Source organism: Brienomyrus brachyistius, chromosome 5 (genome assembly GCF_023856365.1).
Source record: "Brienomyrus brachyistius isolate T26 chromosome 5, BBRACH_0.4, whole genome shotgun sequence".
NCBI lineage: Eukaryota > Metazoa > Chordata > Actinopteri > Osteoglossiformes > Mormyridae > Brienomyrus > Brienomyrus brachyistius.
Window position 1 is genome coordinate 24,782,365 of NC_064537.1, and position 24,822 is coordinate 24,807,186.

Sequence of the window (24,822 nt, forward strand, 5' to 3'; positions counted from 1 at the left end):
CTTGTCTAAGTTAAATATTGGATGCCCATCCATCTTTCCAGTTGGCACCGATATTTTATTATTTCTTTCTTTTTTGTCAAATTGTGCTGATTTTGCTCCCCATTCCTCCTCTTTGTGTTTATATGGACGTGAAGCGGGGCTTCACAAAAGACTGATTGCTCGGCCGCAGTCTTGTGTTAGATTGGACATCGCTGTGTAGTACATTTTAAAAGCTTGCGCTCAAAGCAAAGTGCCAGGTGTGTATGATGTTTATGCTCTGTTTGAAGTGTGCTGTACTTTTAGTAATTCTTAGAGCTGTGAAAAATATGGTTTGCTAACTGTTAAATTTCTGACCCTTTTTAAGCTCTGGCAGTTTTTGACAAAAAAAGGCGGAGGGTTAAAGATGTTTAATAGTTTTTGAAAGTTGAGGGCCACTTACACATTTTTCTCCCCAAAAAACTCCAGTCTCCACCTCTGGTGCAAACATATGTGGTCATTTAATTGTCAGGCTCTGTATATAGTTATGTTATTTGGGAACAGGTTAAAAAAGATTTAATTTTCTTTTTAATTTGCATCATAGGTACAAACTATTAGACCACTCAAAGAAGCGCTGATCATCATTTTAGAAGTATCATCATTATTTTTTTAAATTTTACTGACTACATAGAGTACAGTATGAGTCTTAAAAATATAAAAGGGATGCCTGTCTAAGACAGGAGCTTTGAACACTCATGTTTCATATTTTTAAACCAGAATATTGGCGTTTAGTTCCATTATACACAAAAACTGTTCATGTTTATGGCTTCATTAAAGGTAACGTCTGTGATAAATGTATAGTTTCTCTCCCTCATTTTTATTGCCTTTGACTTTTTGTTAATTAACGCTTTCATCGCAGCAAGAATTTGGGACACTAATGAATAGAAATCTGGAAGTGACTGGGGGTTCCCGCTTTTATTGTAAATGTCACAAATGTAGGAAGGTTGTCTCAATAAGTTAAGCATATGAATTTACAGGAAACGACAGGTATTCATACTGACATCATAAAAATACTGACAGTTTGCAGAGCGCGTACATTCCACTTTTCATAGACGTCTAAAACGAACTGAAGACATCTTAAACTGTACACATTTTATTTGGGACACAAAGTGTGGAGTTCTTTGTTCAAAGTGCATTTCTGTTAAATGTGTTTTAATTTTCCTAATGATGAATACAACAAACATGACGCTGTTTTTGGGTGTAATTCCCCTACAATTATTACCCTCTGTCCACACAGAATCTGCATGTGTTAATTTAACACATCTGAAGTTCAGACGATTGTCCGGTACTCATGCTAACCTACATGATTCGTTTCCATGGCGACTGTGATCGGCATGCTTCTCGGCAAAGATGCTTTCCACACTGGCTGCTCAAGTTAAACCTCCGAGGCCCCGCTCCGGATGGGAAGCTGCAGGTCTTGGGTGTGGTCGCAGAGCCGGTAGAGAATTGACCAGCTGGCCTTCCGCTTGACAAACAGCCGCAGCTTGTCCCTGAAGGTCTCCCCCAGAAAGCTGTAGATGATGGGGTTTAGGCAGCTGTTGGAGAAAGCGGCCAGGTTGACAATGTGGCCCGTCAGCGGGTAGTCATGCCACAGCGTGGTGCCGCTGCGTTGAAGGGGGTTTGCTGTGCCCTGCAGCAGCTGGATACTGATGAAGACATTCTCAGGTAACCAGCAGATGAAGAACACCAAGACCACCACCACGATCATGCGCAGAGCCTTTTGTCTCCGGGGCCAGAGGCCTCGGTGCTTCTGTGCACGCATGAGGATGCGGACGATAAGTGAGTAGCATAGGCCAATGACAGAGAACGGCACCAGGAAGCCGATGGTGACCTCCAGCCACTGGATCTCAAAGACGTTCGCGAAGCAGAAATTCACCTCGCCCCGGTGCTGGGTCTGCACGATGGTGAAAGGCAAGAGTGTGGCCAGAATGGAGGCCCCCCAGATGAGGCTGCAGCTGAGCTTCGCATGCTCCATGGTCCGTAGCGGGCTGCTGCTCACTGTGCTAGCCAGGGCCACGTAGCGGTCAAAGCTCATCCACGTAAGGAAGAAGATGCTGCTGTACATGTTGACCTGCAGGAAGAGGGACATGAAAGTGCAAAGGATGGCGATGTCGTAGTAGCTCTCATTCAGGTTGAAGACCTCGATCAGGGAGTCGGCCACCAGGATGAGGTCCGCTATAGCCAGGTTGACGAAATACAGATCTGGAATGGTCATCTTGTCTCGGTGGTTGAGATTGACTACCAGGATGAGGATGTTCCCAATGAAGCCGATGGGGAACAGGAAGATGGTGTAGAGGCAGGACAGAAAGAGGCTTATGATATAGAACTGGTAGGTGTCTTTGTCACCTGTCAAGATTGCTGTGCTGCAGTTGGATGAAATGTTTAGCTGCTTGGTGTCATTTTCATAAAATATCATTAAAGGTGGTGTGCGTGTTTCCATATTGGGTTTTTTTTTTCTTGACAACATAGGTCATTTAGTCGGAAGCTTCCATGATTATTTCTTGAATTTTTATAAATCCTCAGTTGTTTTTGTCGATGGGCCCCTCATGCCGGTAACGCTGGCATATTGGCCGCAGTCTTTCATTTCATGTACTGCATAGGTCCCATTTGAATAATATGGCTTAACTGTTAGTACTTGGACAGGCCACTTTGTAGAGAAGCAGTTCCATAGTTCGATCACTCTTGGTTATTCTTGCTATCGCTTAAGACCCTCTCAGCCTGCTGGACTGACTTGATCCATGGTGCAAAGCTTCAGGTGGTGTCCTCAGAGCTTGTGCTGTACATTTGCATCCTGGGTGTGAGGTAGCCAAATTCCAAACGTTGCTTAATCCCTCGAGTACATTTCTCTGTTGGTGCATCACATGAGGGCCTTTTGACCAAAATACAACACTTGATCTGGTGAAAAGGGGAGAAAATACGGGTAGATTTATTGGACCATTTCCTGCCTGTTCACCTTCATTTATTTATTTTGAGCTGAACGATCATGAACTGAAGTCTGACCAGCAATGAATGTGTTTTTGTTTTTGTTTTTAATGGCTCATCATTCCAAATCTTTATAGCACATTAGAAAAGAGCATCCCTCAGACTACTGGATGATCGATAACCAACTGATGTTGAGCTTGTCTTAAATTATAATTGCAATATACGCTACATAAAACAGCGGTTATATGATTGCAGTGGCTTTTGCCCTAGATTCTGTGCCAAGCTCTAATTATTAGTGAACATTTACTGTGGTGAAGTTAATCGCGTTTTTAAGGGTAGATCCATTTTTACGTTGGCTTTGATTTAGCCTCCCAGTCAGACACCTTTTAAAATTCAAGCTAGACGCATTAAGTAGATGCATTGAAGCAGCTTAAACAATTCTAATGTGCCTCTTGTGTAAGATGTTCTGGTGTAAGTATTGTTGTTAATGATAATGGAAATAATTAGAAAACATTGACTGTCTAATGGGCAAAATTTTCCTTCATGGGCAGCATAAACAGACCCAAAAACTTTCGATTGGACCCGGCTGTTTTTTTTATTTACAAGCACCAATATCCTCTTACAATATCTGACTAACATAAACATGTCAAGTAGTATTGAAAATCCTCTTTGGATATAGTTTTTGCTAGTTGCATTTCATTTGATTCAATTAAACCAGATATTTGCTATCGATATTTGCAGATATTTGCTATTTGTATGTGGTAATACATTTCAGCTGATATATGAAAGTTTTTTTTTTCGTATCAAACCATTTCTTTGGCTATTTTTTGGTGAAGAAAATTGAAACTCCTAGGCTGTATTAATGTTTTTGCCAAGATCCTTTTGGGGACTTTTTGGGGGTTCTGAAATATTGCGTGGTATTCCATTAAAATCATTAGTACCACATGAAGTGATCGACCTATAATTAATACAGAATTATCACCATGAAATTTAAAGATCAAAATTTTACTAAAAGAATTATTGATTGAAAGACTGATGTCTTTTCATAGCATGAAAATATGGTATGTTACTTATGGAATAGGGTTAGGGTTTTTGATGAATGTTTTTTTGCTTTATCGGGCATCATTAACTACTTGCATACTTGCATTAATACGAACATGTCGTCGCAGTGGTAATCTCAGTCTTGGATTGCTTTGATCCGGCTGCACATTTCAACCTCCAATGATGTTTTTCAAGAGCACTAATTAGGTAAATATATAAACAATTACCATGTATTGTATAATAATTCCAAAGAGTCTAAATAAGAAGGAGAATCAAGTATGAGCAAACGAACCACAATAATTTCCCACGAATGTAGAATTTCACTTTATCCAAATATACGGAGGGTGCTGGCTGGGACCAGGCCATGAGATTTCATTTATTATACATATTTCTATAAAGTTATACATAGTTCTATACTCTGGCCCTGATTGCTTTAAGGATATAGACAACTTTGCTTCTCCCGAATCTGATGGAACAGATGTTTATACACCTGACATTTCGGTTTACACAGACTCATTTTATCAGCATTAATCTTCTTTGATAGTTTCCCCCTGTTGCACTCTTACTCTCCTTGAACTGTCAGATCTTGGAGCTCCGATATAGTGCTATGAGTATGATTTCCCCCGTGAATAAGAGAATAAAGTATAGTCTTACTCTTAACTTCATCGTGAAAATGCGAAGGGAAGCCTTACTTTTCTGTCACGAAGCTCAGGTTGATCCGGTCAGGTTCTCTGGTACGGGAGTTGGGGAAGAGCTACGGGTTTTGCGCTTCCCATGGTCAGAGTGCTGTTACCGAGCCACTGGAGCTGGTCATGGCCCTGCACTGTCTGCCACCTGCTGCTCCGCCCAGCCCAGCCCAGCCCAGCCCTGCCCGGCCCAGAGAGGAGGGACATGTATCCAGCCACTCCCAGCCACAGAGCCTCACTGCCTCCCAAGGGCTGCTGGTTGTTTTGACCCACAGACGCAGCCCCCGGCTCCCTCCTGCCCCTCCTCTCCTCATCCCTTCCTCTCTCTGTGTTCCCAAGAACTTAAAAGGAACAGGGCTGGACACGGATCCTGAATAAGGAACACGCGCATGCTGGGGAGCTTATTGGGAGTGTCGGTACACCTTGGCTGATGGCAGGGTGCCGACCACTGACAGTCTGCTGCGGCAAAGTGTGAAAATGAGTGCTGCGCGTTGACCTCTGTTAATTCAATTCAGGCAAAAAAAAAACTATTAACAATTCAGCATGGCCTAATGCTTTCTAGTTTTTAATTACAAGTTTCTCACTCTGGCCTGGGTTAAACTTAGGGGTTGCATCATTAGCATTAGCAAAATGTACTATCAGCACAATTATTGCATTATTATCTGTTTAGCAGACACTTTTCTCCAAAGCAACAGAATCTAGCAGATATCCCCTGGAGCAGTTGGGGATTAAGGGCCCAACACTAAGGGCCTTGCTCACTCTGCCAACCCTGGGGTTTAAACCAGCGACTTTCCTAATAACAGCCTACTATATTTGACAAAGCTGCACAAAAAAACAAGAAAATAATACTTCTGCACACTGTTTTTTTTATTATTTTTTTTATTTTTTTAAAAAGTCACGAAGTAATTGATTTAGTGTACATAGGTGGTTGTCCCACGAAGATTCCCTGGACTTAAACAAAATTAATGATTAATTTGATTAATTTGATTTCTTGTGTGTCCTGAATATAATTTACCACCATCCCCATGTCTGTTGGACTAGTGATTTAACAATGGATGGTTGAATGTTCAGGTGGGATTTTATTTGAATAAATTAAGTACACAAAGGCTTTGTGTTATTCATTAGCCTGGCAGGTTCTGTAAGCACATTAGTAATATGTCTATTAAAGCAATTTGCATCACATTAATTATCTATCCATACTTTGAGCTCCGTTGTATACTCTGTTAATACTGCACAGCTTTAAAAGCTGAACAGAACCTTTCAATATTGTGGTTGCAGTTTCTTGCAGTCTTATGCTTTCTGACATCTTTCTCCACATTACTTAATTGCCCATTGCTTAACAATATTAAGCTATATCTCCGAATAATTTAGATGAATACTCCCCTTTATGTCTACTTCCTTTCCCAAAGATAAACAGTTAATGTTGTCTTAATTGGGTTACAGTGAGGTCTCGCAGAAATTTTCGCTCATTATGTTTTTTTCCTGCCTGCTAAATTAAAAGCTAAGCAAGTTAATCTGCTTGTGCCCTGAAGAGGATTCTGCTCCCATAGTGTGTAATGGTCAGATGATGCAAAGGACCTGAACACAAACCAAACTGTTTCAGTCCACCTGCATGGACGCTCTTTAGCTGGCCAGCGTGTTTTTTAAAATTTTTTTTTTTTTTAAAAAGACTCATATTTATACATGTTTTTTTTTTTGGGAGGAGGGGGGATAGTCATCAGTGTTTGTAGGCTTCTCTCTTTTATGGACTTAAACCATAGTTCTGTTGGACTGTTGTCTACATTCTTGTGTGCGTTGATGAAAATCCTAGGTAGGGCAGCGGGGATTGGGGGGGGGGGTTATTCTTTTTCTGCTGTAAAATCCGAATGTTATGCAAATACCCCTGACTCATTAAAACAGGAGTGGGTGGTTCACTCAGTCACCTCAGTAAAGTAAAATAAAAATTCTCAGGGGTTATTTATAATCACCCCCCAGACAGATAAACAAGGACATCGATGGGGTGGGGGACAACAATATGTTATTCATGCTGACGGCCCGTCGATCGCGCATGCTGGCTTTGCACTGCGTGACTGTGCACAGAGCAGCTTGCACTTGGAGTTCATGCTGTCCTCACTGGAGTGTTTCGTAGGAATGGTCCATCTGACGGTACCTCATCAGCCTCCAGACTGTTGCCCTTTGCTGGACCACCTGCTTTACATCTTTCCCTCAGCACTGCCCATTTCCAGCATGCATCAGGACGCCGGCCCCAGATTCACAGAGGGAATGTCTGCTGATTTATGGCCGTTGTGGTATTCAAGGCTGGATTCTGAAAGCAGGAGAAATCTGGTTGCACTGAACTTGGATCTACTGGGATTTGTCTCATTTGCTTAGATTTTACTTGAAACTGTAATGTACACTAATTTTTATGTACTTTAACTCATATTTCATGAATACATTCATCGGCCATGCACAACATTTGTGTACCAGAAAATGCTCACAACTGCCTTACTCTCCTGCATATTGATTTGTGTAGCTTTGTACGCTTGTAGTGTGAATATGGTGATGTGTCCTTTGCAGGTTGTCAAGGTTGCCCTTGAAACAGAGTATTCTGCGTATTCATTCTGAATTGGTATTCTCCTGGTTTGGTGACTGATTTGACTTACAGATGGAAATCACTTTCTCAGTTGTTGGGTCTTTCTAAAGCCTGTAACACAACAAGCGGATTTTGGGCCGTTCAGAGGCTGTGCATGAGAGTTGGTGACTGCCTTTCACACTGGTGTGTGCAGCACAGTCAGACTGCGATGATCCCCGTCAATGCTATTTTGGCCAGCTTTGCATGTTGAATCAGTGTTGAAGCTTGTTGGTGACACTGAGTTCTCTGCCACCCCTAGTTGTGCCAGTCAGTACGTTCACAGGCACGGTTAATTCGGACTACTGTTATGACTCGATTAGGCCATTTAATCGGACCACTGCCACTGTCCTAGTATACATGCATGAGAGGGGAATCAATTTATTGACCGAAACATGTTTGACTCCGCTACAATAGGTAGTGATATGGCTCCTTTCAGCTTGTTAGTATTGGGCTTTTTCCGGTTGATTGGTTCACAGATGTAAAAAGGAATAAGAATAATAATGGATGCGTGGACAAATGAAGCGAAACAAGCTTTAATTGGAAGAACAGATACTACAAGATCAGGACAGCCTAACAAGAAGCAAAGTCCCAAAATGTCCCAACTTGCATTGTGATGTCATTCGGAGCCTGTACCAGTTTTTACGCCAGTGGAAAACCAGCACCTTTAAGTACTGTAACAAAAGTACGTACCTGGTGCAGTGGGAAAGTGCCCTTCAGTTGAGCAGTGAATTGAACAGTTTTACAGCGCAGTACTTTTTGTACATGCTGTATGTTGAACTTTTTCTTTTTAAATAAATGAGGTGTATGCTATTCCTTGTGGCTGTGGTGTTATCTGAAGGCAGACCCCACCCCCCGGGCACCTGGCCTGCTGACAGAGGACACACGCTCTCAGGTCCCTCCTGCAGCCAGATGCCTTTTGCTTATTCTGTTACTTCCGGGTCAAAGCCCATTGGAAAACTGTAGAACATGTGTAAAGTGCCTAGGCAAGGTTGAGTCTGATTGGACGTGTACATGCAGGAGTACATCGACTCTCAATTGCATTATCTGAGTGTCTTAGTCTGACTTCAAGAAATTCAATTTAGCATGATTTCAGACGGACTAACGTGTACATGTACTTTTAAAGTACGTTTTTAGTTGGACTAACACTATAATTTTGGTTTTCTAATGTCATGTAAATGTACTAACTGTGGTGCAGTTTTCACAATTGGTGGGTGGGAGGTAATCATTTGTCAGCCCTGTCTTGCTGTTGGCTTGGATCTCTTATGACCTTTTTAAGGTAGTTTTTCATTAGCATATACTGTATGCTGATTGTGATGGCCAGCTAAGGGCTCGTTCCCACTATGTGCATTGCAATTTTCATCAACGTGCGCATTCTGCAATTCACTAGAATGCAGCTAGATGTTCCCACTAGTGCTCTGCGTTGCAGTGCATTTTGAATATGTACTGCTACACGCATTTCTCTGTGCTGTGCACTCCCATTGACGATAATGAAAAACAAATACAAACGCATTCCAAAGTGCAGAGGTGGGTGGAGTAGCCAAAAATTGTACTCAAGAGTATAGTTACTTTAGAATAATGACTCAAGTAAAAGTACTCATCCAAATAATTACTTGAGTAAGAGTAATAAAGTACTTAGTGAAAAAACTACTTAAGTATTGAGTAACTTGAGTAACTTTTGATTTATTGTTTCAGAACATGAATGTAGTCAAATAGACAAAAACAAAATAGCAATGCAAATTCTTTAACTAAAACAATAACGTTTTCACAAAATGACAAAATATTAACAAACAGAAATTAAAGCAAATTCAACCACAGGAAATGCTAATAACATCGTAACAATAACAATAGGATTATACGGAGGAACAGGCTGTGCATTGTGTGTGTGTGTGTGTGTGTGTGTGTATGTGTGTCTGTCTGTGAGGCTGCAGTGTGATAAATTACTCAAAAGCAATGTACATTTGACAGTTATTTATGACGTTATTACGTTATAAAATCCACAGCCAAAACACATATACTACAACATACCGCAACGTGCTTCCTCAAGTTCGAAGTCGAGTTCTTGTAGGTTGAAATGTCGACACGCTTAGGCAGACACATAAGACAGTGTATGACATAGCTGTTCTGTCTTATAATCTGCAATGAAAACATTGATCGAATGTGAGGCCAGGGGTGTTCTGCTTCTTCTGGTTCAAAATCACACACCGTTGTTTGCGCGATTGTTTTCTCCTTTCAGTCACTGCTCTGTGCGGCGCCGCGTAAATTTTGTGTGGTCATGTGACTGTATGGCTCCATTTGATTGGTGAAACTGAGTGACGCGTTATTAGCTACATTTGATTGGCGAAAAAGAATCATGTGACAGAACCCTTGGACTAGTATGACAAAAAAGCACCTGTGTAGCAAATAACAGATTATTAAAATGAAAGTAGCGAGTAGCGAGCAACATATGTCTTAAAATAACGGAGTAAAAGTACCGTTTCTTCTTGAAATTTCTTACTCAAGTAAGAGTAAAAGTATCATGCATTAAAACTACTCTTACAAGTACAATTTTCCCAAAAAGTTACTTAAGTAAATGTAACGGAGTAAATGTAACGCGTTACTACCCACCTCTGCCAAAGTATACACAAATGTCATAATATTTATTGATATCTCAGATTGGCTGCTGAAACCTTGAATGCCTTTCTGTGGATTTCAGGTGCGTTTGGAGTGGGTGTCACCTGCAGATAATTCTTGCGTAGTTTTCCCCAGGAGCCGACGCTAGCCTCATTCTGTAACCTTGGTTTTCTTCCCTTGTCCCTTGTCCTTGCTTGAGCTGTGACTTGGAAGCCATCCGCTTGATGTGAGGTCACAGAAAGGGTACGGGTCTTTGGATGAGTGTTGGGGCCTGGCTGAATGCGACTGGCACAGTGGGCTCTCAGCTGCTCTTACGTAATCGTGGCGGGAAGTGCGTGCTCAGCACCCCAGTGGCGGCCATCTGCGGGAACGCTCAGTGCCGCCTTTGCATGCCGGGGACCTTCATCCTTCGCCTTTCCCAGGAGTCGAATAGTCCGCAGGCAAATTTGGAAAACAAACATAAGGCAGGAAGAAAACATTGGAAGAGGAATTCCATCTGCGGTCTTGATATAAACAGACCTTGGTCCAGCTCCGATGGTTAATTTTATGATTGGCTTTTTATTTTAAATATTATCAAAAGTAATTCACTAGCTTTGAAGAGTTTAAAGTACATCATGAGCTGAAATTAGCTGTGTATATAGAAAGCAAAAATCCTCATTCTAATTGTTTGGGATTAGCATGTTTAAGTGGTTGGGGAAAGTTATTAACCTTAGCCTCCCTGCGGTTGATTTTGTTTAATTTCTTCTGTGTGTTTTTCCATAAATTGCATTACGGTCCATCACATATACTAGCACTGTTACAAAAAAGAGAATAAAGATTAAATATGTCTGTTACTTTGACTGCCAATTTCATTTATGTATATGATTTGATTGATCTTTTCAAGCCTGATTTTGACATCAGGGAGAACCATATGTGAATGCGAAATATATAGAAATAACTTGAATTATGAATGAAGGAATCGCTCTGGCCATGGAAACCCAATATTATTAAAAATGATGTCCATCCTTTAACCCATAAAGACTCCACCCTTAAACCCATACATTTTGGGAATGAGAATCTCTTGCACTTTCTAGTATGTATTTGAATCGGGCGTCCTCATAGCTTATACAAAAGCACATTATTAGTACTGTAGGTTAATTAAATGGAAAGCATTTTCACTCATTCCTAACTTCCACTCTTACTCTCCTGTTTTTCATGTTTTGCAGCGTGATTTTTGCATGCAGACAAGGTTGTTTTAAACTGAACTTAGATTTTGTTTGTTGCATTTGAGGAAAAATCGGGAAACATTTTACTATAGTTATGTATTTTGCACTTGTACGTACATATATGCTTGTATTGTTTTTGGTCTGGTTTTATTATAGTATGTGCCAAATTACAATACATGACAGTTTATGTTCATCAAGCGTATGAATCTCAGATAAAATTGCATTGTTTCTTATACTATGTATGAAAACAAATGTGATTTTGCTTTTTGTTAGCTGTTAAAGAAAATGACATTGAGCATCATAACAAACATAAACGTTAATGGTGTTTTGTCTTGGTCTTTTTTAAGCATAGCTTCTGACTTTTTTGGAGTTTTTAATTATTACACAAAATGTAGCTGTCAGCTGAATTTTAGCGGCCTGTTTTTATTCAAGTAAGGAACTTCTGTATTTACATTTTATTTTTTAGCAGACTCTTTTATCCAAGACCATGTATATTGTTTGAGGATGCAGGGTCAGACAATCCCTGGAGCAGTTGTGGATTGTGGGCCTTTGCTTAGGGGTCCAATGGTGACATCACTCTGCTGAGCCTGGGTGCAGAGTCCTTACCTGCGGAGCCACCCCCTATATATCTTCTATATATGTTTAAACATAAAAGTTTCTATGTCTCTGCTAGGCAGTATGCAAGCATATGTCTCCTTGTGTTTGCCTTCAAACGTCAGTCTAATTTGAGTTCAGTCATATCTAACATTAGAATTCTGTATAAAGGTCAGTCTGATCATCAGGAATCTGTACAGTAGTAAGCATATTGGCAATTATAACAGATGATCCAGTTTTTGTTTTTGTTTTTTTGCTTGATCAGTTCATGCTGCAGGATGTTGTTTTACAGTAAAAACTCTGCACATCTGACCAGATGTGCACAGTTAACACATTAGTTGCTCAGTAATACTCAAAGAAAAATACAAACTTTTATTGCTCTGAAGTCAAGATTTGGGATTGTTTTGGGACAAAAAAACTTAGACTTACAAAGGCTTAAGATTTATTACTGGAGTCCCTGAAGCTCAATGTTCTCCGGTGTCTCTGAAATCACTACGCGAGGGGTCATGTCCTGGCTTCTGGCTTCTCGTCCAGTGATGCAATCACGCAGGTCATCCACAGTGTGCTGTAGGGTCTTCCGGCATGGCTCATGAAGCCAGAGCACCAGCACCAGGTTGACGCAACTACCGCCGAAGAGCACATACTCTGCCACACTCATCATGGCCGCCTGATAGGGCAAGTCAAGTGTGCTTTCTGTTTTCAATAGGAAGACATGGTAGTAAAGCCTGGTGAAGAAGGTGACCAGGATGACCGTGGGGAAAATGGCCTTTTTCTTGAGACTTTGCAGGAAGTTTTTGTTTGACCACTTCCCAATGACCAAGAGGATCACTGTGATGATATTGGGCAAGACGAAACTTATAATGAACTTGGCAACTCTGTAAGTGGCTGAGGGGCTAGCATCTAGTTGGCATTCTGCGATGTTATCCAGGTGCCCATGTGGACCTCGCAGCACCGCCAGGATTATGGACAATATGAGCGAGACAATGGACATCCCCACTGCACATGAAGCAGGGTTGTCCAGGACTTTAAGAAGACGGTCAGGTATAGACGAGTCCTGGCGAAACGCGAGGAAGAACAGCATTAACGTCTGATGGAGTGCCCCGATGAGGCAAGCCACATTGAAGGAAAAGGACAGGAAGGCACAGCCGAGGTTCGTGGTCATCATGTACTTGGGCCGGTGTGCCAGAGAAGAGATGGAGATGAGAATCACATAGAATTCGCAAATGGAGTAGGTGCAAAGGATGCTGTCCATCCAAGTCCATTTCTTCCTGGTCTTCCGGTAGGATTTCTCGAAGCTGAAGTAGAGGAAGAGCGCAGACGCGAAGCCGAGTGCGGCAAAAAGTGCGTAGCAGTAGTTGGCACTGGAAGCTAGGTCATTTGCCCTAATTATCTCCATGAAATCCTCCATAGTAGTGAATGTGCTCGTGCTCATGATGTGCTCATGGGCTGTGGGCTTAGTAGGTCTCTTCAAGGTTGTCAATGTTGTTGGAGGTGTAGGAGTCTGAGGGGGGAGTAAGGGATTAACATTAAGGCAGAATGTTAAGACTTTGAAAATCCAATAGTGAAAAATAAAACATTACTTGCTGCATCATTAGCTTTTGCAACACTGCCACCTAGTGTTTAAAATGTGTTGTATGTTATGGGAGAAATTCAGCTGCATGTATAAATTGTAAGGAATCTAATCACTTCCCAAGCATCTCTGGCCATTGTTGCAATATATGGGTCTCTCTTTGTAATATCCGATTTCGGGAGCGGCTGTCAAGGTTGTGACTAAGTGCAGCGTGCATGTTCTTCCTGCATTTTCGAGGATCTCCTCCAGGTGTCAGTACTTTTACATACACATCACGAAAACTGAATCATTGTGGTAATCTGAGAAAAAATGGATTTTTGAAGCACATGTAAATGTGTTAGTCCGACTGGAATTGTACTATTTCGAAATTCTCAAAGTCGGACTGAGACACCCGGTATGCGTTTGCACGTATACGTTCATTCGGACTCAAACTGCTCTACAATCCGCCAGGCTTTGACCTGGAAGTCACTGAAGCAGCCGGTACACAGCAGAAGCTTCAAGAAGGTACCAAAAATACAGCTGGTTCTGGTTTTCCACTGGCGTAAAAACGGGTACCGGGGCAGAATGACATTACAACGCGAGGTGCCGTGCGATATTAATACCTACATTGCATGCTATGCACATCCAATTCTCACATCAATAGTCAGGTAGATTAAGATCAGGCTTGTTCTTACCTTTGGTACAAATATTATAGCACTGGAAATGTGTCTCACTAAAACATTTGATCTCTGTCATAGGAAAAAATAACCTATCAATTTTTTTTTGTTTTTTGCTTCATAAATACCCTAATATTTATAAAAAAATCACATTGCAATATCTGAAAAATTTCCAATACCATGCTGCCGTACCATATTTTACAATTCTTATGTTGTCCTGATTTTGTTGCATCTACTCTTCCAACCATATCACAATTAAAGCTTCTGTCATTTAATTTGTCCATGCATCCATTATTAATTTTTTTTTATGTGGCGTAATAAGTCAACCGGAAAAAGCCGATACTAACAAGCTGAAAGGAGCCATATCGCTACCTACTTAGGTCAATTAATCGATTTCCCTCCCATGCCTGTATATTGGGACAAGGACAGTAGTCCGATTTAAATGGCATAGTGCCGTAGACTTAGCCGTGCATGTAAATGTACTGAGTGTCTTTAGGTAAGACCAGTGTCATCTTTTGTTATCTGTGTGGCCTATGAAGAACTGGTGTTCTCTTCCTGGCTTCCTGCCCTGTGCTTCCTGGGATAGGCTTTAGGCTTATGTACTGGATAAGTAGTTATGGAAGATAAGTGGGTGGATGAATGTAATGGCGTGTTTGCAGTGTTTCAAAGGCACATGATGTTCATTACGCAGTAGCCAAACTAAATCATTGCTGTTTTAAATTTTAATCTTGATATAGTACATTTTTTTGCATGCCCATTTTTAAAACCAGCAGACAGAGCCTGGGACATGTGGTAATCATAGGTATAAGCGAGTGTGTCTCTGTGTGTCAGTTCTGCACCTGTCCTCTATGGTGACTGAGTGATACCTGAGTGGTTTGATGAGCCCGGAAGTAACATAAACCAAATGCTGGGCCAGTAACTAGATCATACCTCAAATAAACACTAATGGGTCTCTCCCTCCCGTCTAAAGAAAAAAGCATCTAAATGGTTCATTTTTAAGCATAATGCGTGGCTCGGTGGGCTAAGCCTCTTCCTTTGATCGGAAGGTTGCTGGTTCAAGCCCTTGTCTCGGCAGAGTTGTCACATGTCCATGGGTCCCTGAGCAGAGCCCTTATCCCCCAGGTGCCAGGGGGCTGCACACTGTCTGACCCTGCACCATAACCCTCAGGCTTGCGCTTATCTGTCTGTGTGTCTCACGGAAACCAAGATGGAGTTGGTGATAACACAATTTCCACAGGGATTATTGAAGTACCATTATTCTATTCTAATGGACTAATGATAGTGCTGGGATTTTTGCCCGATACCAATAGATTTTTGTCTCAAATCGCTAACATCGATAATTTAGAAAATTGCCAGGTGGCTGGCAGAAATTAGCAGAAAGATATTTTGTATTCTATCGATAAATGACAGCCCAATTCCTGAATCAAATTTAATAATGAATTTAAAATATTTTGCCGGTTGCCAATCCTTGCAGGCCGGTACTTTTGAAAGCTAGTGAATGAGCTGAGGAAATCCCTTGTACTTCTCTGTGAAAATAGCTAATCCTCCAATGCAGTCGTCCCGATTATTTAAGTACTTGCGTATTTAGCTCTGGTGCTGCTAACTTTGAATATTTGATGTTTAAATATGAGCCAGCAATACCAGCCAAAACCGACACGTGGGACCAATGCCGATATTTGGATCTGTAACAAAACCTGATGTTAACCGATTCTTGCTGTACTGAAGCCATTCTGGAGGGTCTTGGTGATGCCCTGTTAACACCATTTGTAATGGAATTCTCTTTAGTTTGGAAGGACCCTAATGAAATTCTCTGGTCATTCTCTTTCATGGACACTGTTATGGAAAATGCTTGAGTCCCTCCCTGGAGCAGCTTGTGCTGCTCCTTTGTGTCCACCTGACTCTTATTACTTGAAATAGTTATTAATTAATGTGTCCCTTTCATTTCTCTCCAGTAGGGTGGCTCCTGACCCCCCCCCCCAGAACTAGATGTGATGATTTGTCTCTGAGATGCCCTTCCATGTTTCTTTTCCCTTTTCTCATCTGCAGAAAGAGCTTCTCTTTCGGTTCCGCTGACCCTAAAAATTGGCATTTCGTTTCTGTGCGCAGGCTGGGGTCACGCGGTTCTGTTTGCAAGTGGGGTTCGAGTACGTCTCAGACGGCATGTCTTTCCTGCAGTAAAACAGTCACTCTACACATCTTTGCATTGTCAAGACCTAATTCAAGACCTGTTCATCACACACAGTTTTATTTATACTGACCATGGGCAGAATGAACAAAGCTACTTTAAAAATAAAACTAAAATTTGCAAAAACAAACCGCTGCTGAAATCGGTGTTTTGTCTTCTGCCAAGTAGAGAGAACAGACATGGCAGCTAGCAGTTTCCTGCTACTCTGAGCTAATGGTCTCTGGTGCCACTAGGAAATGTATAGCAGCCCATTTTTAACCCCATACTTTTGCAAACGCATAAATCAACTGCTTCACTCAACATACAAGATGGGTGGTCCTGGTGTTCAGGCAAATCCACACCACTATCTGGTCTAACAGGGGTTTTTTTTTTTTGATCTGTAAGAATCTCGTCACACACAGATCTTTTTCTAGGCTCCAAGACGAGAGGTTTAACATGCACTGTTGTTTATCAGCCTCTGAACCAAGGATGATGCAGGGTTGGGCTGTGTTTTTATCAGAATTATCATGTATCTACTTCCTTTTTTCCGCCTCTTTACCAGTTCAGGGAACACGTTTGCACTTACCATTGTTGTGTTCTTTTCGTGGTCTGCTTGCTACGAAGTTCATGTGCAGCCGAATAAGCTGCGTCCCCTGTGATACTCGCACCACAAACAACATAAAGGTTAGCAAGCCTTGACTAGGCGTTCTGAGGCGGCTGTATTTTGAGAGCGGGAGCATACTTTTACTTTTGCTTTACTTGACCAGCCTCTTCCTTTTTTCTTTCTCACATTCATGTCCTGTGGGCATCATCATGAAATTACCTTCAGAAAATATGGGACGAAACACTTCCGATTCATTCCCATTTTTTTTTATATAAAGTGTCAATTTCTATGAGCATTTACAATTTGACTCGATTACTCTGTGTAGCAGTAAAATGTCAATTCAGAATCTGAGTGCAGTGTTTGCCTTTTATTTAAGCGGTGCTCTGCAAATATACCTTTGTGTCTCAATTAACAAAAACTCTATATTAATTATTTATTTGGCCATTTGTCTTTGGTTTGCAGAAATGGTTACGGCTTTTTTCCCCCAAATTACTGAAGAGGGCAGAGTTTTGTATTAACACAGAGAATATGTGGGTGGATGTCTTTCCGGAATGTGGTGCGTCTTTTTATACTTCAACCACGATTTGGGCCTTCAGAGAATAGAGAAGTGCAGCTCTGGCCAGTGGTGGTGGTGTGAGGAATAGTGCCTCAGAGGAGAGCATTTGGGAAAGCTCTGGAGGCAGACGCCCAGGCTAAGCAGTGCAAGCGACCAAGCTGAGAGAACCAACCAAAATGAAGGATGCAACTCAAACATTTGGCCACTAGATGGAACATTTATTCATTCTGCAGTTGGGTAAAGACTAGATGTAGTCTATGATCTCTGGAAGGAGATTTTCAATAAGACTGCCTTGCGTTTTACTTAACCCCCTGATATTCCAAATGCTGTCTCTCCCTGCAGAAATCCCTTAAGTTGAATCACCTGCGCTGAGTTATTCACTCATATGATTGCCTTAATGAAGCTTTTCCAGACACATATACTAGAAAAAATATAATTACAGCAAGACAGGGAGCACAAGGACTCAAGACTTGGACCTTCATCCTCTTACAGGGATATTCGGATTACCAAACACTTTTCAGCAACCTCAAGACCCCCCATGCTCTCCCAGTCCATCTACTGACTTGATCGAAACTGCCAAGGTAAGTGAACCTCTCATCACAGCATCGTTGGGAAAGCCAAGATTGGTAAATCATTCTTCACCAACAGACAACTCATAGCCGCTTGACCCCATGATTCGGCCCAACACCCAGTCCATGCAAGCATTGAACAGAGTAGGAGCTTCCACTCTGCACAGCACCTACAGTACTGGTACACAGGCCAAACATGACATCTAGCAGCTTTGAGGAGAGGCCGCAAAGTCTCAGGGTGTCCTACAGGGCTTCTCGATCAACTGAGTGGAACGCTTCAAGAAAAGTGTCAAAGGCTGCAAAAAACACTCTGCCGATATTTGTGTTTGCTTAATGATAATCCTCAATGCCAGGATGTGGTCAAGTATAGACTCAGACATGAAACCAGACTTCTCTGTTTGCTGGTAGGTGAGCAAGTGATCACAAATTCTGTTGAGGATGACATTAACAAGGACCTTGAGTCTTATTTTATTTTATGAATACATTTGCCAATTTATGAAAAATACTCAACTTAGGCTTGGATATTGTTGATCTGAGATTTGACATATCTGCTCCACGATTGTGTTTGACTGCTCTTAATAGTAGCTCAAAAATGATGCCTGTGACCCATAAACGACAGAAGCCACAACACGCCCACAAGACATGCAACACGAGTGATTTGTTGGTGAACGCAGTTCAGTGTGCTAGCATGATGTAATCATGGCGACATTGATACCAAAAATTATTGACTGGTTTGAAGTTAAAATAAAAAAAAGATTGCAGTCCACAGACCTTGAAGGAAATATGACACACTTAAGGCAACTTCAAATTTCATTCAGCATTTCAATACTCATGAAGACAAGTTGGTAAACTAGTAACTTATTGAATGTACAATTTAGCAGTTTAACACGAAATGTCTGTGCTCTTGCTGACATTATATTAGTGATATCTCATTTTCTTAAGATTTCCTGACACTCTGAGAGGAGGATAGGGTTAGAGCTAGGAAGCTCTGTAGTGCTGGTTTAAAGCCTTTTGCCATTGCAAAATAATGCTCAAGCCTTTTATTCATGTGTTTATATAGTTTTCCTTTAAAGGTCCTGCTTGTTGATTTGTCTGGTCTTTGATACATTACTGTTGTGGAAGACCTGCACTTATAACATTGTATTAAACATCTTATCCTGTTATGATTGTCTAATTTTTGCCTGGCTAGTGTTGTACAGTAATTGTGATGACTGCAGATACTTATTCATGGTAACACCTGTTGCATGGGGTTTATCAATACATGACTTATTTACAGATACGAAAAGTTCTTAAGATTTTATATTAAGCTACAGCTACAGTATTGGTCAATATAGTGTGTGTGACAGATTTTTGAATTTTTTCTGCAAGTCAAAGTCTGCAATAGAATTGTAGATGTGAATTGCTGAACATTTATTATGCAAATGCCTGTTTCAGTTAAATATAAAATTTTATTTCTATTTTTGAATTGTTTACTATTTGATCTCTTAGGGAGATGCAAATATTAATACACTGAAATAATTATTAGTTGACACTTTAAAGTAATCACTATTACATGTGTTAAGTTAGTGTAAAATCACTATTACATTTATCATGGTTACTGATGGTGAATTGACTTAAGGATTCACGATGACTTGCTTGACGAAGGTCTCCGAATTGACTTGTTTAATTCACAGAAACATGACTTAAGACTTGATTTAAAACGTGATGTCAGGACTTGACACTGTGTGTGTGTGTGTGTGTGTGTGTGTGTGTGTGTGTGTGTGTGTGTGTGTGTGTGTGTGTGTGATTTAGTCCCAGGTCTGCTGAAAGGCCCCCTGCCGCACGACAGAAGGGGAAAGCACTGAGCAGATCTGAGCACTGGAGTCTCAGGTGCTCCTTTTGAAATGCAGTGGGAGTGAGCGATAGTAGTGTAATGTCAGTGTGTGTAGGCAGGAGTTTAATGATCATCCTTATTCCCTACTGTTTATCGGGCACGGCTGGAAGCGTGGGGCAGGGGAAGGAATGCCAGTCCAATACAGGGCAATGCCATTTCACCTTAAACCGGAATACCTTGAGCAAATCTATGGAAACGTGGCAGACATTAAGCATTGATCATTGTTGGCTAATACATGACCATTTAGTATATACGTGGCCACCCATCCTACAACAAAATAATTAATAAACTGATTATTAATAATTGGGCGGCATGGCGGTGCAATGGTTAGCACTGTTGCCTCACACCTCTGGGACCCGGGTTCGAGTCTCCGCCTGGGTCACATGTGTGCGGAGTTTGCATGTTCTCCCCATGTTCTCCCCATGTCGTCGTGGGGTTTCCTCCAGGTACTCCGGTTTCCCCCCAGAGTCCAAAAACATGCTGAGGCTAATTGGAGTCGCTAAATTGCCCATAGGTGTGCATTTGTGAGTGAATGGTGTGTGTGTGCCCTGCGATGGGCTGGCCCCCCATCCTCGGTTGTTCCCTGCCTCATGCCCATTGCTACCGGGATAGGCTCCGGACCCCCCGCGACCCAATAGGATAAGCGGTTTGGAAAATGGATGGATTATTAATAATTCATGTTTCGGAGAGACATGATGTGGCACAGCCGCCCCTATAACCAGCCCCTGTTGCCACCCCACTCAAAATTTAATGCAGCCACCACTGGTTTTAGGAGGATGTCAAACAAGTTGGAGCAACGGGTTGTCATCCTTACCTACTGCTTTGTCAGACACAGCTGTCCCACAACTGCTTGCTGAGGTTCAACAGCTAGTAGCTGAATCCCTAAGCTGTCATTTTATTTCACATCATTGGAAGTTGGCTACACACATTTTGCAGATGAGTTTGATATGAGAGTCTCACTGGCGGTACTGATTTGCTGAAGTGTGTAAAAGTGGAATGGAGTATTGCAGGGAAAGAGACCGTCCCAAGAGCAGAGAGAGCAAATGTGGTAGTTGCTGGTAGGTGGTATTGTGTTTTGCAAATGCTTTGATTCTGGCCTCTCGACACGTACTGACACGTGTTGCCGAGAGATATTGTGACCTCACAAAGGACTGCACTCGCACAAAGGTGTGTCTGCCAGTTACTGTTTAAAAACAAGTTCAACACAATTAGTTGAACATCATGGATGCTTTGTGTTTATACAAAATGATTTTAATACAATTCGTTAGGTATATACTATGTCATGACAGAAAATATCCAGGATATTTGGGTCACTTTTTTTTTTAAACACAGATGAAATAAGTTCACTCTCTCAACATTTGTGGATTACAATAGCAAATATGAATTTGTTAAATATAGAAGTACGTATGTTTTGAAGTTGCTGGTTCTTGTGTTTTTATTATGTGGTATCAGTGGGCATGTAATTAAATATGTCCTTTTTAATAGTATTGTTCTCTCAGAATTGCTTGCAGATTTTGTTAATGAATTTTGGGCATATTGCGTTCCAATTGTGATACCCTGATGCAATGTGATATGTTGAATCATATGCATCGTAAAGTGAATCATGCTGTGTCGTAATGTTTGCTTTTGCTGGACTAAGTTTCTTTTCTGTTGTAACATGTTATAGTACCCCCTAATTATAGCTGCACTTTAGAGACTGTTTAAGAAACAGGATGTATAATGAACTGAGCTAAATTCTCTGCCTCTGTGTACACGAGTGCAAAATCAACTGGAACTGGTATGAACTACTCCGGTGGCCTGTTATCACTTAGATCAAATGACTCGGTAAAAGCTCTGTAATTTGGTACCTTATAGCATCCACATGTAGAAAACCACTGTGTTGTAAATTATTTGTTCAGACGCTAACTGACGATTAGCAATTTGAGCCTTTAAACGAACCGGTTTTGTGAAGTCTAATTTGTGTCAGATGTTGTCAGTATGGGTGTTCAGTTGCCTATAGCAGTAATAAAATATGGTTTTTCATAGTTTTGTCTTCTTACTAAGAGAGGAAGCTGTTAATTGTTATTCTTGTACAGGAAGATTAGCTAGCTGAGTAGATTTAGAGAATAGATTGCAGTTCACGGTGAAGCTACATGGGCAAGTTACAACTGGTTGGCTTCCACGGTTCGTATTTGTACCGTCTGACGAGCAATCAACATATAGCCTCTCACCCTTTGATCTTGTTCGGAGGAAGGTACATGTAATTTCATTATTAAATGGATATTCCGTCAGTCTTGCTGAGTTGACACTGGAAACGCCTGTTTTTCACACCTACTGAAAGCACATTGCACGACCTGTCCCCTTTATGAGATAAATGTCAGTACTGCTCAAAGTTCAGACTAAATCATAAGTCATTAGCCTTGACACTAAGCCCCCTTTGGCTGTGTCCGGGAGAATTTATCCGTGTACTATTGCTGATTTAACGTGGTTAAAATCACCCATTTTGAGCTCATTAACGTTGCTATGAGAATCACTTTACCTCGGATTATTCTCACCATTGAACATTTAAAAAACCAGTTAGCATTTATTTATTTTTAATCAGTATAGGTTTGGCTATTGACAGCCTGGGATTATCACAGATGCATGACAGAAGCTGTTTGCAGTAAATCATTTACATCGAAATGGAGACATTAAGCTGCTGTGCTCTTGGTTATTCCTTCAATGTAATAATGCTGTGGAAGACAGCAGCGTTAGTCTAATGGGTGTTTACTGCCGATTTAAGCGGTTTGGCGTGGGGCCAAACTACTGGAACTACTGGAAAAAAAATGTAGACCATTGTTTTACGTTTTATTATTATTGTTTAGTGGTAGCATGTTCCAGGGCAGTTTCTAGCTATTGAAAAGATCAGGGGCTAAGTCAAGTTTACCTGGGGCTTCACTTTTTTTATCTTTAAGAGGATCATTTGCCCTGGGGCTGAAATACTCTCTGTCTACGGAGGGAAACATACATTTAATAATTACATGAATTCATATTGGCTAGTGATTTTTCAGTGAGAGATATAACTACGTTTTTTAGCCGTTGCAAAATTAAACCTTCAACAGTTTGCCCATTGTACTCATGTAACAACAGACTAGCTGTACTGGGCACAGCCCAACTGTGGATTATTAGTCAGCGGGTTTTCACATTCGAAACCCGTTAATGTATCAGGTAAAATCCTGGGATATATACATTTTAATCCCACTTGTCTTCCGTAACGGTAAAGTAACGGGTGTCGTGTACTTCCAGCTGAATAAAAGGGGAAGAATCCCCTTGTTCCATTTTTGAACACAGCGCTGTTCCAGTTTCATATTCATACTGGGACTGCGTGAGGAAGTGACCGCCAATGTGACCGCCAATGCCAGGGCATAGATTAACGGGGATACTTAGCCGTTTTGCTCCAAGTCCCACAGGACACCAGCGGTGGTGGCGGGAATCGGACTTCCTGAGTGAGTCGCCAAGGCATTGGACTATATGATTTATTAGTTGGATAGATGGTTTTTGAAGTGGCGGGCTGCCACAGAGAAACGTTAGCAGAAACACTGGTTTAATTCCAGTGCAATTAAGAGTTTTGGATAATGAACTTTAAATGTGAACCATTCTAACTCCAGGGTTGTGAGATCAAACCCCAACTCCCAGTTTTGTGTGTGGAAGTCGCTTGTTAATTTCTCAGTGAATTCTGTACTATCCCTGTTGAGTCTAAGAAAATGAAAATTAACCTCCATCACTTAAGTGATTTACAATCAGACTACAGTAAAATCCAATTATAACGGACTTGAAGGGACCTGGCAAAACTGTCCGTTATATCCAAAGTTCGTTATATCCAGAGTTGCTGTATGCCCAGAACACAACTACAGGACACCATTTACTCATGCCACACCCCAGCAGACACACTTGTACAATATAATAATGTATACCACATGTAGTAATCCAACTTTACCAGATGCGTGACTATTAATAATCCCGACTACGTATCTGCGCTGGATATCACCATTATACCCGAACAAAACTAGAGTTAAAAGCGGCCCAAGGGACCAAATTGTTTGTCCATTATAAGCGAAATTCTGTTATATGCGAGTCTGCTATATCCGGCGCTTTTTCTGCATGTTCGTAAAGGCGCACGGCCGGGACCAGCGGGCCTCGTCTGTTATACACGATATTTCATTCTAATAAAGTCCGCTATAACAGGATTTTACTATATTAGTCATTACAAAATAGTTCTCTCGGAACTGTGGACTCACTGAGAGGACCTTTTTTTTTTTAAAGTAGTAGTAGCATATTGCATTAGTGGGCTGTTATTCAATTTTTATGTATTTCTGACATTCAAAACACTAAAAGCAGAAACAAAGTGTTTTTCTTAGTTTTGCTCAAATATCAATTACTAATTGTATAATCACACGTTTCGACACTGATAATGAACCTTTAACAAGATCCCTGAAGGCAGACAGGACATCCTTGATGTACCCGGAAAAAATATGTTCAAAACTGTACTGCCACTTTTTCCAAAACTGCCACCCTGCTTATTGCGAGGTCACTGCAGCAAGTGATAGCTGCTGTTCTACTTCCGAGTGCTGCGGAAACCACCCGACGCTGGGTTTCGGTCTGGGAGGGGTGTGACGAGTCACTGCGTGTTTGTAGTGCCTCGGGGGGGGACATGAACAGGAAGAATGTAGTCCGTTTTCTGCAGGGCACCGGAAGACCAACCCTGCACTTGAACCTTTGAAGCTGCAGTGTATGCAACTTCAGAGGTTCTCATGGACACTAACTATTAACTTCATGTATAAATATGAGGAATTGTAGTGACTTTATTTCATAATTTTAGCATAACAGATAGGTTTTTTTAAATGTTTAGTAACATTCAACATAGCATAGTATGTCTTTCACATGTTTTCACACCTATTGCGCTTCATGAATTTGCAATATTTAAAACACCGTCGAACCTGCTCAGTGGAAGCGAGGGGAGGGACCTGTGATTGTACAAGACAAAACACACTCTGTGTCACACAGTGAACCAGAGTGCTGCAACCCACCTGTCTCAGAGTCTCCATTATCAAGCTCCAGCAAATTGGCTTCAGCAGCTGCTTGTGAAACAATGTTTGCATAACATGTCTTTTAAAAACCATTTTAAGAC

General features: G+C 41.3%; 3 protein-coding genes across 9 annotated transcripts in view; 1 reads left to right on the forward strand and 2 right to left on the reverse strand.

Moving 5' to 3' along the window:
* LOC125741957 (uncharacterized protein C7orf50 homolog) overlaps nucleotides 1–24,822 on the forward strand; it is a 90,238-nt gene that overhangs the window by 16,358 nt on the left and 49,058 nt on the right. The gene's annotated exons all lie outside the window — the stretch shown is intronic.
* On the reverse strand, nucleotides 599–5,606 carry LOC125741951 (G-protein coupled estrogen receptor 1-like). Of its 2 annotated transcripts, none has more exons than XM_049013517.1 (2): nucleotides 4,671–5,606; nucleotides 599–2,910 (listed from the first exon to the last, which is right to left on the reverse strand). In XM_049013517.1, the coding sequence occupies exon 2, from the start codon at nucleotides 2,480–2,482 to the stop codon at nucleotides 1,391–1,393; it is 1,092 nt and encodes a 363-aa protein (XP_048869474.1). In that variant the 5' UTR covers nucleotides 2,483–2,910; nucleotides 4,671–5,606; the 3' UTR covers nucleotides 599–1,390. The 2 variants fall into 2 exon arrangements, with proteins under 2 accessions (XP_048869474.1, XP_048869475.1); XM_049013518.1 differs by having other exon boundaries at nucleotides 4,633–5,606.
* LOC125741952 (uncharacterized) lies at nucleotides 8,936–16,838 on the reverse strand. 3 transcript variants are annotated; one of them, XR_007397944.1, is made up of 4 exons: nucleotides 16,661–16,838; nucleotides 12,114–13,185; nucleotides 9,990–10,298; nucleotides 8,936–9,408 (listed from the first exon to the last, which is right to left on the reverse strand). XR_007397944.1 is itself a non-coding variant. In XM_049013520.1 (3 exons), exons 1-2 carry the CDS (start codon nucleotides 16,661–16,663, stop codon nucleotides 12,130–12,132), a joined length of 1,059 nt encoding a protein of 352 aa, XP_048869477.1. In that variant the 5' UTR covers nucleotides 16,664–16,838; the 3' UTR covers nucleotides 8,936–10,298; nucleotides 12,114–12,129. The 3 variants fall into 3 exon arrangements, 1 of the variants encoding a protein (XP_048869477.1); XR_007397943.1 differs by having other exon boundaries at nucleotides 9,880–10,298; XM_049013520.1 differs by having other exon boundaries at nucleotides 8,936–10,298.

Coding starts and splice junctions, on each gene's coding strand:
- LOC125741951 (XM_049013517.1), bottom strand. CDS start 2,482: ATGTTGTCAAGAAAAAAAAAACCCAATATGGAAACACGCACACCACCT.